At 37.7% G+C, this 16,881-nt stretch overlaps 1 protein-coding gene across 2 annotated transcripts in view; it reads left to right on the forward strand.

The window, feature by feature from the left end:
* Positions 1-16,881, forward strand: part of Uchl3 (ubiquitin C-terminal hydrolase L3) — a 44,685-nt gene that overhangs the window by 21,873 nt on the left and 5,931 nt on the right. Inside the window, exons 7-8 of one of the 2 annotated variants that reach the window (XM_029541912.1) lie at positions 11,002-11,193; positions 16,121-16,196. In XM_029541912.1, the coding sequence (XP_029397772.1) occupies positions 11,002-11,193; positions 16,121-16,196 (268 nt within the window). The remainder of the gene's footprint in view (positions 1-11,001; positions 11,194-16,120; positions 16,197-16,881) is intronic. The other variant, XM_021203392.1, reaches the window with a different exon arrangement.

Here is a 16,881-nt window from a genome sequence, read left to right on the forward strand (position 1 = left end):
AAAAGAGTGTATTTTGATACTAGTGTTAAGTTCTGTTTTTAAATTTTTCATTGATTGACAGAAGGAAATAATGTTTCCTTGCTAATGAGTTCTTTAGTAAATTTGAGAAATGAATTTAAGTCACAAAATAAAATCAAATTTAATGTATAATGAAATATGCAACTGGTTAATGTTGTTGAATTTTACATGCAAGTTTATTTAATTGCTGAATAAGGTTCTAATTTCAAGTATATAGTCACAGATAGGTGTATATGTTACTATATATATCACACACAGTTGTGTCTCAGTATTTTTGGTGAATAGATTGTTTCAGGCATACTCATAGAAAAAAAATTCCTTGTATAAAACATTTATTTAACTTTTATTCATTGTTAATTTTATGTGTCCTTTGAATAGATTGGTTTAGTGTGTGTGTGTGTGTTTGTGTATCTCCTCTTGTGTTCTTAAAATCATCTGTATAGTTCTTATTGATAGATATTAAATGTTAGGGAATAATAAGAAAATCTATATTTTGTCAGCACATATACATATATAGTAGTATTTCAATCTTTGATTGGCTAAATCACCATATGGAGAGTTCATAGAAACATAACCAAGTATGTCTGTGTGTGTGAGAGAGAAAGAGAGAGACTCCGTTAGAATCTAGTTACTGTGTAGATACAGTTTATGCCTCCTTTGCAAAATGAAATGAAGAGGTTTACGGTTTTAAAATGTCTTACTACCTTTATTTTGTATGCATCTGCTTGCTTGTGAGTGAATAGCAGGGCTTGTGTTTGGAGGTCAGAAGACAACTTTTGGAGACAGTTCTTTTCTTCCACCCTGTAGGTCCCAGGACCCTACATCTGTAGGTTATTAGGCTTGGTGGCAGGAGCCTATGCCTTGTGAGCCATCTTGCCAGCCCTGAGGCACAGCAGGAATCAGCCCAGTCAGCACAGACCAGCTCCTGCATACCTGAGGGGAGGCTCTCTCGCATTTATAACCCTTCCTCGAGGACTTTCTGTCTTCTTCCCTTTGCTGTGAAGGAAAGGGCTGTTAGGAAGAACTCAGTTCCTATGTAGAATTTAAGTTTCTGATTAAGGTATGTAAGTCCAATTTTGCCCAAAAGTTTGAAATTATAGAGGCTGGATAGATGGCTCAGTAGTGAACTGGGTTTGGTTCCCAGTCTCATGTCAGTGACTCATGACACCTGGCAAGTACAGCTTACACAGACACACACAAACACAGATACACACACAGACACAGACAGACAGACAGACAGACACACACACACACACATAGACACACAGACACATACACACACATAACTGAAAGTAAAGTAAGTTCTTTATAAAGTTGGAAATTTTTCTGCTCACTTTTAAAAGGGCATTGGACCCTTGGCACTGGAGTTATTTATGCGTGGTTGTGTGCTGCCATGTGAGTATTGGGAATCAAGCCCAAGTCCTCTGCAGGAGCAGCAGCTGCTCAGCACACAGGAGACAGGAAGAGTTTGAGGACAGCCTGAGTATGTGGTGAGACCTCCATCTCTAACTCCCCTCCACTGACACCTCCCCAAGTCCCCAGGAAATCTTAACTTAGTCATAGTCCTTTGGTAATTATGTTGTGTATGTTTTGGACAATAGTAATTGTTTTAAGTATCTTTCATGTTTAGAATATTACATGTTGTGATGTAATTATAAACAATGACAGATTTCAATAAAAAATGTTTTGGCTATAAGTCAAATTATACTTATTGTAGCATTTTATGATAATTTAGATGTCACCAAGTATAGGGAAAAATATAGTAGAGAATTACTTTTAGGCAGGTTCTCTGTCTCTGTTTTAAAGTTCTGGGTAATTTCTTTTTGCCCTGTAAAGCAGTTGTAATTGCTTGGTGTTAAATTATCTGAAGAATATTTTTATCATTTTTTTAAAGAAAAATAGAGTATGTGCATAATATTTGTGAAAGGAAATTTTCCCTTTAAGGACCTGAGATTTTTTTAATTTTATTTACCTTCTTCCTGCAAATAGTTATAAATTTGACAATCAGAAAGGAAGTTAGAATTATGTTTGGGGAATGCAGGTAGAAATGATAAAGACACATCTGTGAATCGATTAAATTATTGACAGTCAGTGCTGGAGGGAAGTAGCTATCTGTATTATGGAAAAATATTGATATTGCTGCCAGCTGTTATAAATCCAGTTTTGGGATTAAGAAGCCCTGCTTATGTTCTATTGACGCAGCCAGCTACATCATTGTTCTTAGATTTGCCAGAATTATACTAATTATAGTCATCGTCGTTTTGTTTGTTTTTTTTTTTTTTTAAATTAGTGTTTTTAATGTCGGTCTGCTTGAAGAGTAGAATATTTTATCTTTATAGTGTCTTTAGATCTCCAGAAAGTGTCTGCTTGGGGAACTACAATTGAGGCAGAGGTTTATGCTACACCTTGTTTTGTTTCTCTCCCCTTAGTGTTTTTGACTGATTGAAGGTGCCTGGCAGCACCACTACCCACCAGTTCAGATGACTGTTAGCATTTCCATAGTAAAAGGTGTTAATTAAGATCTGTCTATGATACTTTTAGATATAATGTACTATAATTAATAGACTACAGCTAGTTAAAAATATGTACTGGACAATTAAAAATTGCATGACTTTTTTATGTTTATTTTGTTACAATAATCTGGAGTCAAACCACAATATCCTTAAAGTGTACAACATCTTTGCATGTTCTATATAGAGTACTGTAGATAGTCTCATTACACCATCAAGATGCCAGTGTAGTTTGCCAGTGGGACATAGGGTTCTGTCAACGTCCTGGCAAACATTGTTGCTTGTTACTAATTTTAGTTGATAATTGCTGATGACTTTGGAATCCTTCATGTGAAAGAGATTATCATTATGAGATATAAGCAAGTATAAATAGAGTGAAAACTTAGAGTTACTGCTCCAATATTTAAAACTTCAAATAGTTACTTACTAGCCTGGCATGGTGGTCCATGCTTTTAATCCTAGTACTTGGGAGGCAGAAGTAGGATCCCCGAGGTCAAGGCCAACCTGGTCTAAAGAGCAAGTTCCAGGACAGCCAGAGCTACCCAAAGAAACCCTGTCTCAAAAAAAACCAAACAAAACCAGAACCAAAAGTTACTTATTAAACAAACCCTTATTCTGGCATAGAGGCACTAAGACCCTGACTAATAACCTTGCTGTCGTTTAAATACAGTCTGAACATCCCTAATCCAAGTTCACAATCTGAAGTGGCCTGCTGACTCGGTAGGTTTTTTTTTAATTCCACAAGCTCCAAAATTTGAAACACTTTTTGATAAGGGCCACTTGAACTGCTGTTACATTATGGGAAACAAGACAGTATAATAACATATCATCCGCATTTTAATACTGTAGAGTGTTCGCCACATACAAAGATAGAATTAGAATTCTTCTTTTTTTTTTTTTTTTTTTTTTTNGTTTTTTCGAGACAGGGTTTCTCTGTNTANNCCTGGCTGTCCTGGAACTCACTTTGTAGACCAGGCTGACCTCGAACTCAGAAATCCTCCTGCCTCTGCCTCCCAAGTGCTGGGATTAAAGGCGTGTGTCACCATGCCTGGCAAAGATAGAATTCTTGATGTTTGAAACATACTTAGCCAGGATTATGACTTTGTTTTCCCCACTCTTTCCTCTGCCGAATATGCTCAAACAGAAAAACATGTACAGAAAGAGAGCTAGGATCACGTATAAATAATAGGACAATATTTGAACAGAAATTATATTTTCAAGTTTAGAAATAATCAGAATTTCTATCTTATGGGATTGTTGTGGGAATCTATAGCCTTAGTATCTTTGAATGTCTAGTATACAATATTGAGCGTTAGCTGTGGTTATTGTTGCTTGATCAGTACATAGAGATGTTTCTGTAGATATTTGTTAGAACATCACTTACAGGTGTAGAAAGCTAACAACACTAAAAATGCAATGATGTCTTCCTGGTGCATCATTTTTATCTCTGTTTAAAGAGTAGTGTGATGCAGAGAAATGTGGAGATGCAATTATTGAGGTATATAGGCACCCCAAATATATGACTGATGAGAAAGGAAACACAGAGTGCCACCTTTTATTAAACAAATGAAAAAGGAAGAAAGAGCTTTAAACGTTTGCAGATCATGAAAGACAAACTGCTATAGGCTGTCAGCAGACTATGCAGTCTCTGTGAGCTCTCCACAGATCTCATTGGGTACTCAGGAGTTTGACTGCAGGTAGACAAGGCAGGAAAGCTCTTCAGGTAAAGGCATAGAGGAGGCAAACAGGGACCACTGTGGGAAGGCAGTCACCTGGGCTCTTCCGGAGAACAAAGCTTAAAGACCCCAAAAGAACTGCTTCTGCAATCTCTCTATGAGAGATCCTTTACTACTAGGTGGGCTCCTTGGAAACCTCCTGTGCTTGATACAGAGGAACTAAGGAACTATGTACTGGTTTGTTGACTAAGGACAAAGAAAGCTAAGGAAGACCCGTAAGTACTGATGTAAAGATGAGTGAGTTCATGAAGAAGGACCTCTGGGCATAGGCTTTGGGCAGAAGCTTAGAAGATTTCATGCAACAGAGCTGAAAAAGGATTCCATTAACCCAGTTCTCACTCTTAGTGAGAATGCTAGATTTCAATCTACTCTTACACCGAGGGTGACTGTAACGAAAGCAAAACCGAACAGCTCAACCTCTGGGTGGATTAGACTTGTGCTCTAAATTAAGGTTTTGATGGGGCATGCCTAAATGTCAGTACTGTTTGTCTCTGTGAGACTATACAAGGTGTCTGACTTTTAACCAAAAATAGTAAGAAAAAGGAAACATATTAATGTTCTGTCAGGAGACAACAGAATTAGGCCCATATGCAATGCAGATGAAAGAATGTGTAATAGTGGCATTAAAGGTTGAAGTAGACAGGATGGACAAAATGTATCAACGTGTGGAAATTGTTAGTCGAGTTGAAAACTAAAAGAAAAAACTAAATGGAGATGTTAGTGTTGAGAGGCAGGACCAGGGGTGAAGAATGCCTGGAACAATTCTCTAGTAGTTAGGGAAAAAGAAAAGGAAAAAAAGAGAGAGAGAAAGAGAGAGAGAGAAAAAAAATTACATTTAGGATGTGGAGATAGGTCAGTGGCTTGTACAGCCACTTGTGAGCACCACAGAAAAGCCAGCCAGGTATGAGTGTCTGTCATCCCATTATTCGTATGGTGAGATGGGAGGCAGACACCGGAGAATCCAGAAGATCATGAGCCAACTAGCCTGGTATGTGGACAAGGATCAAAATACAAGAGAGATTGCTGCAAAAGAGGTGAAACATGGACCAAGATGGAGGTTATCCTTAGTCTTCCACGTACACATCATGGCACAAATGTGCCTGAACTCAAGCATGTGTTTTTAAGAAGGCTCAGTGAACTTTATGACAAGGCAATAAAAGTTCCTTAAGTAATTTCTCCTAGGAAAGAAAGAAAAACGTGTTGGGTAAGAAAAGACAGAAGAACATCTAGGAGCTGTGAGCAGTCTCATGTGGCTGATACATGGAAGTGGAATCCTGAGAGGAGGAGGCAGGGAGGGAGTGGAAAAGAGTAGGCCACTAAGGCCTTGGGATATAAACCATTGGAAGACTTAATGGTTAACTGCTCTCAAAAGGAAGTGAAGACAGCAAACTACATCTTGAAGAACCTCAGACAATAAGGCAGAACAAATATTCCTATCATCAGGCACCCTCTCAAATATTAAATGTGTGTACTTATGGAAACAAAATATGTGTAAGAACTGTTCAAGCTACTCAGAAGACCCAGAAGAAACAGGTGTATCAGATACAGATAAACAAAGAATTATAGTGGATTTCTCATCAGAAAATATACAAGTTAAAACACAGAAACTATTTTTAAATAGTGAATTCAATGACAAGGCATTTTAAATGGAGAAATAAAACCTTTATAATGAACAAAAATGAAGAGAACTTACTGCTGGTTTATTTCCATTGTAAGAAATATAAAGGAATTTCTCTATTCAGAAACATTGTGATAACAGGAAGAAATTTGGACCTATGCAGAAATTGGGAAATACTGGAGATGGGGAAAGTAAAGGTAAATTAAAAAAAAAATTTTTTTTGAAGATTGATTTTTATTCTTAAGTGTACATATGCATGCATACACATGAGCGCAGTGCCCACAGAGGCCCAGGCATCAAGTCCCGCTGGAACTAGAATTTCAGGTGACTGTGACCTGTCTGATGTGTGTGCTGGGAATCAAACAAGAGCAAGTAGGTACTTTAAACCCCCGAGCCATCTTTGCAGCTCCTTTTTTTTTTTTTCTTATTTTATTGGTAATAAAAGGCAATTGTGTGGCTGGGCATAGTGGCCCTCGCCTGTATCCCAGTGCTTGGGAGGCTCAGACTGGGAGGCTGGGGCCAACTTGGGCCTTATCTCCGGAACCAAAACTGAAGCTTGAATTGTCTGAATAAACACTAACACATATTGGGTGTTTATGCCATACTTGAAGGTAGTACAAAGAATGTGAGGAAGTATTTTGGGAATACTGCTGTGGGGCTCTAACACTATGTATCAAGTTGTGCGCTCTATTTGAAGAACACTCCAGCCAGGAGGTAGTGGTGCCTTTAATCCCAGGCAGAGGTAGGAGAATCTCTTGAGTTGGAGGCCACCCTGATCTACAGAGCAAATTCCAGGATGGCCAGAGCTACAGAGAGAAACAGTGTATAAACATACCTATAGTAAAAATAAATAGAATCACAAAAATAATTTTTTAAAGAGTTTTTTTATTTAATGTCTGAGTATCTGCATGCCAGAAAAGGGCCCAAGATTCACTAGAGGTGGTCGTGAGCCATCATGTGGCTGTTGGGAATTGAACCTCTGGTAGGGCAACCAATGCTCTTAACCTCTGAACCATCTCTCCAGCCCAAAAAATAATTTTTAAAGACACAAAGGAATAGAGAATAAGTGGAGAAAACAAAATTAAGATAGATTAAAATTTAACCACAGGGAAAAATGGCATGCAATTAATGTAAATCATTTAAATGTAAACATTATAAGTTGAAAGAAACAGCTCAACTAGAGGGTATCTATAAAGAGAAGGTCATTTTTAAATACAGTACACAGATGACAGAGTATAGGAAAGGAGGCTGGAGAGATGATGGCCCAGTGCTTAAGAATGCATGCTGTTCTTTTAAAGGACTCAAGCTTCATTCTCAGCACCCAGCTCTTAACTCCTTCTCCAAGGTACACAGAACTGTCTTCTGGCCACGGTGGGACACTGGGCATGCGCCATGCACACACACACATATGGTCTGCAAAGGGAGCTCAGTGGCGAAGAGTACCTGTTGCTCTGGCAGAGGTTTGACATCTCAGTCCCTTCAAGCGCCTGCGCTCACTTGCACGTATCCAAACACACACAATTTAAAATAAGTAAAAATATTTTTTAGAAAATATAATAAAGACAAAATCTGTTGCAACCATAATAAATTAATTATGAATTCTACAGTAGTGCTTAACTTGTTCCATTTCTTACCCTCCTTAGAGAAGCATTAATATGAATATATGCTGTGCTTCACTCAAAGGAAGTCATCATATTGATGCCAAATTTAATGTGGATATCCTATCAGCATAGCACACTAAGGGCCAGAACTGCTGAACTCAAGTGATCCTCCTGTGTCACCTTCCTTTATGGCACTAATGGTGTGCACCACTGTGTCCAGCCTCCCACAGACCTTGGAAGAACCAACAAAATGAGCATGTAGGGTGGCAGGTAGATGGAAGCTTTCTGCTAGTGTAAAAGCTTGGGTGATAAGTGCACTGCTGTAGCTATGAGGGGTTTCCCTCCGTCTATACTGAGTGGAGGACCTTCTGTATTCATCATACCTGCATCTGTAGAGTCAGCCAGCCGTAGGTCAAACATTTCCTGTAGAAATATGTGTCACAGGGCTGAAGAGATGGCCAAAGTTTAAGAGAGTTGTACTACTCTCTTCCAGAGTACCCAAGTTTGGTTCCCAGAACCCACCTCAGGCAACTCAAACCCGAGGGTAATGCCAGTTCCAGAGAATCCGATGCTCTCATCTGGCCTCCAAAGGTACCTGCACTTATGTGCATGTACACTCACACATAATTAAGAGGAATAGATAGATAGCGTGTATATATATATATATATATATATATATATATATATATATATATATATATATATATATGCGCTAAAGTGTGCCTGTACTAAATATCTACAGATATGTTTGTCATTCTCTTAAATGATTCAGTATAATAACTTTCAATGGGCTGATATTGTACTTGGTGTTATAGTAAGTAATTGAGGTGACTTTGAGTGTATGGTAAGATGCATGCAAGTTATACAGAAATAGTATAGGATTTTATATAAGACATTTGAATATCCACAGATTTTTCTATACCGGAATTTCTGGATCCAGTCCTTTATGGATATAAAGAGGTATTTGTGCTGTGTGTGAAAATATTGGATACGATACTGATAAATGGGTTGTATTTACGTCAGGAAGAAAAGTTATGAGGGAAGACAGTCTTAAGTACAAATGATAAAGCATATGGGGCATTACAGACATATCTGGATATTCCCTTTAATTGTGTTTTTGTGACTTTGTAAATTTGAAATTACAAGTTTTATAAAACAGAAGAACGAGACCATCATTACCTAAAGGTGTGCTTGTAGTAAGCAACTTAAAGGGCTAAGGGGGAGTCTATCCCCCAGGACAATGCTGGTTTGCCTACTGTCTGCTGTAAAACAATGGCTTGCTCCCACCTGACATTCCTCTCCAGCCATGCAGCCTAGTGCATATGCAGCATCCTTCTGGACTGTTGCAGTAAATCTCCACCCACATATGCCCTGGCAATGAAAACACAACACAATTAATATGAATATATGCTGTGCGCCTAGATTGGGCAAATTTACCACTAACTACCATCTTCCACATCTATGAGACCCCTTAGAACTTGTGGTTTCTCCAGGCCATGTGCTTCTGCTCTGCTTTTCTTTTTCTTCCTCCTCCCCTGCGACCTCTCCCTCTTTCAATTTCCTTTTCTCTCCCTGTCACCTTCTGCTCCACCTTCCCTTTTATCTGCCCAATCTTCAGCTCTCGTTTATTTTACAAATTAAGGTGGGAAGCAGATTACAGCACCTGAGTGCTGACTCATTCCTTGTTCGCAGCTACTCTCTGGAGAATGGAATTCACATCAACTGTAATCAGCTCCAGGGCTATCCACCACACTGGACCTCTGTATTATCCTGGTGACTTCACATAACTTTCAGGCTTCCTTGTGCTATGAATAGTAAAGTTGCTTCTAACAGAAATCTCAAGTCTTGCAAGCACCTATGGAATGATAACAAGTAACTTATTAGATTGAAAGATAAGAATCAAATCCCAGACCTAGTCTTGACCATGGTCTCCCTGTTACTATTTGTGTGGGATTGATTTTTTTTTTCCTTACCTGAATTCTTGGTCTAGAATACCTCGTTGCATTTCATCCCCTAACCTGCTGTCATCATCTCAGTGAGTGACTGTCACTCTGTCCTTGCCAGCTTCTGAGAAGATGGTTTGTCTGCACTGCTCTTCAGTCCCAGCTTCCTTGTCACTCTTTACTCCGTTGCTCTCCCCCCTCATTGGTTTACCTTTTCTCTTCCCTTTGCCCCTCTTCTGAAGGAATCCAGACTGATGGCAGCCTTCTGTGAGAGCAGACACTATGGTGATACTCACTTTTATTCCCACATGGAGTCAAGCTTAGGATTCCTTTGTCTATTTCTGATGGATGATTAATGTGAGTGCTGACATGCTGAACTTTTCTTAATCCCCCATGGTGGAAATGCCAATTGTATTTTTGGCTAGTGTATAGCTTACTCATTATAAGAGTGCCAACAAAATACCAACAAAGGCTTTTAAGAATGAGAAGAGTTTTGTAGATTATTTCAAGCTAAAGGCGCTTTCCTAATGTTGTGGCTGATGAAATGTATTATCACCAAAGAACTGACGACCCTTATTTTCATTTCTTCTTATTGTACCTATAGAGATGGTGGCTTTGTCAGGCTAGAAATAAATCTCAAATGCAGCGGCTGTTATCTGTTGACAACAGCATTTGGAAAATTGTCCCCCAGTATCTATTCTTAAGAGAATTATCCCTGGGTTCACTATAGCCTAGTATAATTAAAAGCTGGCAGCAGAAGCATTCTCTTGGCCCCACATAGACCCTGTGCTGGTGACTACGACCGTTAAGCTCTAGAATCTCATCTAGTAGCTCCAGTCCTCCAACACGCTGGTAGCATGACCTTGTCACTCGCCCACTGGTGCTCTGCTTCCTCTGATTGTAAGCTTTGTGTGGAGTTGGAATGATCCCCTAGGTTACTGGGAGATAAATGAACGGATAGATATGAAATACTTCAGAGAGTACCTGGCATAGAATAAGTGGTACACAGTTTACATAGCTACTATTTACTCAAAAGATGGACAGTAGGTTCTGATGCCTTCCTTATAACCTGTCAGCTAATAACAAGGACGATTAATTCAGGTCTTCACCCCCAGAGGGATTAGCTTTACTCTTGTTTATAATTTTAAGGGCTTAATTCTCTCTTATTAGAGTTTATACTCTAAATAATTGTTTTTACCAGTACCTATTATGATATGGTTTTTCTCCACTTTTGTTCTTTATGTGTCTTGTCTGTTGCATAATTTTGTGTTACATTTTTAAAACCTGATATATATAGCAATACTATTTTAGTGGCTTTTAAATCGTTAGTTTCATGAGTCTGTGCAATGAAAATGAGGATATGTAAAGTTTCAGATGAGCACTTAAAAAGTTATGGAATGTGCTTTGTTATAAATTCCCATTTTCCCCAACATTCATATGTGATCTTTGACTAGAATACAATTATTGAAGGTACTCGACCATATGAATACAAGTATGACCATACGTTGCTTTTAAAGATACACGATCTCCCAGTAACGTGGTCTAAGTAAAATATTCTCTCTTTTAATTATGTAGTCCTCCTCGCCATCCTCACCACAGCCTCATTCTAGCCACTGCAGAGCGAAGGCCTCATCATTGTGTCACCATGCATCCCTGCCCTGGGGCAAACGTAACCATGTAGGCCCTGCAAAGGCTACCAGTCCATCTCTCCGTCTTCGTCGCTGGCGACCCTTCTTACGCCTGCCATCTTTGGGTCTCCATTCTGTTGTAAGTGTAGTCAATCTTCCATCTCTTCTCCCAGTGACAAGGGCAGTCTCTTTTGTTTGTGTGTTTGTTTTTCCTTAAACGTCTTCCGTCTTTAAAGTGCTTTTCTCTTGGTTCACTCAACCATTTAGCTTTTTCTGCCCCAATAAAGTTGCAAGCATACCTCATGCTCTGCAGTCTGGCTTGACTTTTGCTTGCGCCTTGGTGAATATCCGTCTTTCCACTCCATATTCTGTGAATCTGTGGGTCCCTGCCTATTGCTGAGTACTGACTGGCATTTGTGATAACACTAAGTTTCTGTGAACTGTTAAAGTGTGTGTGTGTTTCTCTACCCTTCAACACTCTGATTTCACTTAGATAACTTAGGTCAACAAATGCTATGTACCTCTGAGTTCTTTGCCATCTATTCCTTTATTTTTTTTTTTTTCCTATTTCTGAGCATGACTAGTCTCTTGCCATCCTCTGGACTGCTTTACTTAGATTGCCCTCAGTCTGAACCCTTCATGGTGTAGTGTTTTGCATCTAAGCTACTTTATTCCTTGATGTGGCTCAGGTGTTTGGCTTAATCTTGATCCAATCTTTCCTGCCAGTTCGGTTTCTAAAGATCTTTCCAATTAGGAGGTGGAAATTTGCTCCTTGTGTGCTGATATAGGTGTCCTGCAAATTTTATTATTTCTCTTGTAAGCTAAAATTATCAGTCAACTATTATAATATGTATATGTGTACATATATATATATATGCATATGTGTATGCATATATATATGTAAATATCCAAGTTGATAGAATTCTAACAGTTCTCGTGCACTAAAATAAATGCAGAATTAAGCAACTAAGCCCTTATCTTTCTGATGTTTTAAGCTACTGAAAGCAATGACTGTGCTTGGATAGAACCTGTGTAAACATGCAGTATCCGAATGCTTTGGCATATGATCCATAGGTATTTGTTTATTTCTATAAATCATTATGGCATTTGAAGCAGGAAGTTTAATTACACATACATTTAACATTTAAAAACAGTGAAATGTCCCTTTCCTTCCCCCTCATTTACCTTTTAAAGCTACCTTCAAACTATCAAGTCAACAGTTTTCTTTGAGCATTTACTTCCATCAAATATCAGTATGGTCCTTATATACCTTTCATTTGTACTGAATATCAACAGCCTGCCTGTTATTACTCTCTCCCCCTCTCTCCTTCTCTTCCTCTCCTCCTTATCTCCTCTCCTTCTCTTCATCCACCTCCCCTCCCCTCTCTCCTCTCCCTCTCCCTCTCCTCCCTTCCCTTCCCTCCTTCTCTTCCTCTCCTCCTTATCTCCTCTCCTTCTCTTCATCCACCTCCCCTCCCCTCTCTCCTCTCCCTCTCCCTCTCCTCCCTTCCCTTCCCTCCTTCTCTTCCTCTCCTCCTTTCCTCCCCACCTCTCTCCTCACCAGATTACAACATTGATTTGTCACTTTTATTCCTTCATCCATTTGATACTTATGCTTCTTGCTGTGCTATGTACTGTTTGGCCCAGTGAAGGATAGAGTGAACTGGAAGAACAAAGTACAATTTAATTTTGTACATTCTGACCGGGGACAATTCACTTAATTATATGTATGGAAATTTTCTGTATTTAAAAATTCTAAACGTAAAATGAGAATGTTATAAACCTTATCATTTCCAGTTTTATGTTTTTGTGTATTGTTGTTTATTGCTGCATATTAATTCCATTGCCTTATTGCTTTGCAAAATTTCCATAGCATAGTGCTTAAGGACATGGACTGGAGCTGCATTGCATGAATGTGTTAGCCATTGAAATGTGTCATTTAAGGCCTTTACCTCTGTGTTCTTGAGTGCAAGATACATATATAACCTACCTAACTAGATCTGTGATTAATTGGTCAATACAAATGCAGCGTTCTATCAATACCTAGTATAGATTAAGTGCCCTATAATTATACCTTAAACCTTTTCCTAATGTGAAACTTATATTTAGTAGTTAATACATTGATAATTGATTTATATCACTTTTAATTCTTTGGGATTAATAAGCTTTCTAAATTGAGGATTTAAAAGACACAAAAATGTAATTGGTAAGGCAAAATGTCCCAATATATAGCTTCTGTTTTTCATATTTGCTATGTTCTTTGCTATTCTGGACAGGCACGCATGCTGGAACTCGCTGCTTGCTTACTCTTGGGTTTCCTGGGATACTTGTTGAGTGATTGAATGATTGCAGACGTTAGACTTTAGTCAAAGGATAAAGCTTCCCAGAACTAATGAGGTCCTGAAGAAAGTTGACACATTTACCTTTTAAGAGGAGTTTGAAGGCTTTAGAGTTTGATAATTGCTTTTTAGGGATTTTGCTTGTAAGACAGGATCTCACTGCTCTGTCCTCACACTCTTGATCATTCAGCCTTAGCCTCTCAAGTACTGGAATTATAGATATGTGCCAGCATACCTGGTTTGAGATTTGTATTTTAATTTCCACTTCAAGTTAAAAGGGATATTGGTGCATAATTTTGATACATTAGATTTGATACTTGCTTACATTTGTGACAATATATTAATATAATATATAAGGCTTATATAGCACTTAACAGTTTACAAATATTTTCACAATGTCATGTAAACCTCAGTGGGGTGGGACTGGAAAAAATGGCTTAGTGGTTAAGAACACAGGTTGCTCTTTCAAAGGATCTCAATTCAATTCCCAGCTCCCACATGGCAGTTCACAATGTTCTGTCACTCCAGCCCCAAGGGATCTGACATTCTCTTCTGGCCTCTGTAGACAGTGCAAGCACATGCTTCACAGATATTCATCAGGAAAAATACCTACACATGTGAAAGAAAAATTAAAGTTAAAAAAATTAACTAAAAATCCACATGTAGTAGAACAAAACTATTATCTTAATACTCAAAAGCCTTGAACCAGATAAGAAACCCAAAGCTGCCTTGCACCTCACTGGGTGATATGAACAATGGAAGCTAAATGATGCCCAGTTCTTAAAGGCACTAGCTGAAGAAAATCATTTATGAAAACTGAAACTCAGAGCCTTGTTTACTTAATATTTTTAAATATTATCTTATTGTCTGTAAAATAAGACTCCCAGTTAAGAAATTCCTTGTAGGATTTTTGTGTTATAATGAATTTATAAGGATTTGCCTTGGCTCAGCCTTGAAAAACTAGACTCTCTTCTAACTGATAAAAAGATAGGAGATTGAGTAACCACAGACATTTCTGGACTGGGAAGTAAGGAAATTGACTGTCACCCATGTCAAGTATTTGAAGGACTACTAGATTCAAGAAAGATTGGGCTTTTGTCCAGCATGGTGGAAAATATGAAACATACTTTAGCATCTTTAGGAGACAAGACTTTACGAAACTAGATTGTCTTAAAGTTTAACGTCAGTTCCTGTCATGAAAGGGCTCTGTATTAAAGAGAAGTACAGGAATGGAATGATGGTAAACTGTAACGTTGATTTCTACAGCTGTGGAGCTCTTTAGTTCTAGATGGAAATGGACAAGAGGTAGTTTGCCCTATCAGTTTAAGAGGATTTTTCTTTTACTTATAACTCAAGGGAAATAATTCAAAAGAATAAGACTAAATGAGTCATTATGTCAGTAAATATTTGGAGCCATTCTGGATGCTTTATGAAATACAACAGTAGTGAGTAAAAAGGCAGTGCTTATTCTGCAATTTTAATTTCTGCATCAAATGCATTTATATTAAACTATTGAAAAATATATAATTGTTTGATGGTGGAAATAACAACCTTTGAGTTATAAGATATTGTGTTGCCTAAAATGATATTAGACAGGCTGGAGTGATGGCTCAGTGGTTAAGAGCACCGACTGCTCTTCCGAAGGTTCTGAGTTCAAATCCCAGCAACATGGTGGCTCACAACCATCTGTAATGAGATCTGACACCCTCTTCTGGTGCATCTGAAGACAGCTACAGTGTATTTATGTATAATGATAAATAAATCTTAAAAAAAGAAAGAAAGAAAGAAAGAAAGAAAGAAAGAAAGAAAGAAAGAAAGAAAGAAAGAAAGAAAAAAGATATTAGACAATAGGAGACATAATTTGGTTTCAACTACCTCAAAATTTTTGCTTCAAATAATTAAAGTTCCATATGTATTTAGCTGTGATTGCACTTCCTTTCAACTTATTTAGAGTTGGTAAATAACTAACACATTTACTATATATTATAAAATGCCAGCTTATATAACTTTACCTAAGTTATTCAACTGTCTAAGAAATGTGAGTATTACTTGTGTAAATTGAATTTGATAAAAGGAAATGTAGGTATAGTTTAAATAGTTTATTAAGGGTTAAAGAAAAGAACAAAGAAATAGAAGTTACAGGTTTTTATATATTAAGTTTTTCCTTTCTACAGTTATAATCATCAGACTGTTTCCTTACATCTTCTCATTTATAAGCTGTTTGAATCTGGAAAGATTGTTTATACTGCATTGTTCAAAGCATAAGATTTTTAAGCTCAGGCAACAGATGATTTACTCTCTGGTGTCCTAAAATTTAACTTCAAAAGAGTTGCTAACTTTAAGAGTTATGAAAAATTTTTTGCCATTCATAGTTTAAAGTTTTATAATTGCATAAATGAGCTCAGTCGTGCATTTCATTGAGCAATGTACATTGTGTATATGTTGTGCACATAGAGAGCGTCTCATGCTGGACACTGGGATTTCCAAGTTAAGCAAGTGTTCAGTTTCCAGTGTAGGTGAACTAAAACATGTGTCTTCCTTGTTGATGGTGAACATGGTGTCACAAATGTACACATGGTCACTCTGTGCTCATATCAGTAATTGGCCTTGAATTAGATTGGATAAATGTTGTCTTCTGTCATTTGATACCATTTATATACATTTATTTGTACTTGACTGATTTGTTTAACTACTAATGTTTTTCATACATTTTCCCTCCTATTCCAGGCACCAAGTATAGATGAAAAAGTAGATCTTCATTTTATTGCGTTAGTACATGTAGATGGGCATCTCTATGAATTAGGTAAGAATCATTTTAATTCATCCTGGGGAGAGTAATGACCAGGTTCTTCTTGTTGTAAATGGGACTGTTGTTCTCACTTTGTTTCCTGAAATTGATAGCTCTAAAATTGAATTGAGAAAATAATCCTTTTCCTGTTGAGTATTTTTTTAAACTAGGAAAAGATGTTTTTGTTATTCTAGCATCTTATAATTCAAGAATGTTTATATACCTCTTTTGCACTGTGGTAAAGCAGAAAATAAACAAGAAACATCTATGAATTACTTTGGCAACGTTTGATTAGTTGTCATATCTGAATGAGCTATCTTTACTTTTAAAATGTATATATTTAGTAATGAGTATCACTCTTTTTCAGACTTTTGTACTGCCCTATGTATGTTAGTCTGGTAAAGGCTTCTTATTTAAGGCAAAGCACAATGATTAAATACTTAATATTTTGTTACATCCAAACTTACTTACAAATAGGTGAGCTGTTACTAGAGAAAATGCCTATCATTTCGAATTTAGATAAGAGATATGGTCCCAGTATTGAAAAGCAAAAGAAGTCCCCAGTATAAGGGAGAGGGAGGGAGGGAGGGAGGGAGGGAGGGAGGGAGAGAGAGAGAGAGAGAGAGAGAGAGAGAGAGAGAGAAAAGAAACCCTAACTAAAAGAAACAAAGGAAAAGTGTTTTCAATAACCATGCATGTG

The sequence above is a fragment of the Mus pahari genome, chromosome 8, assembly GCF_900095145.1.
Source record: "Mus pahari chromosome 8, PAHARI_EIJ_v1.1, whole genome shotgun sequence".
NCBI lineage: Eukaryota > Metazoa > Chordata > Mammalia > Rodentia > Muridae > Mus > Mus pahari.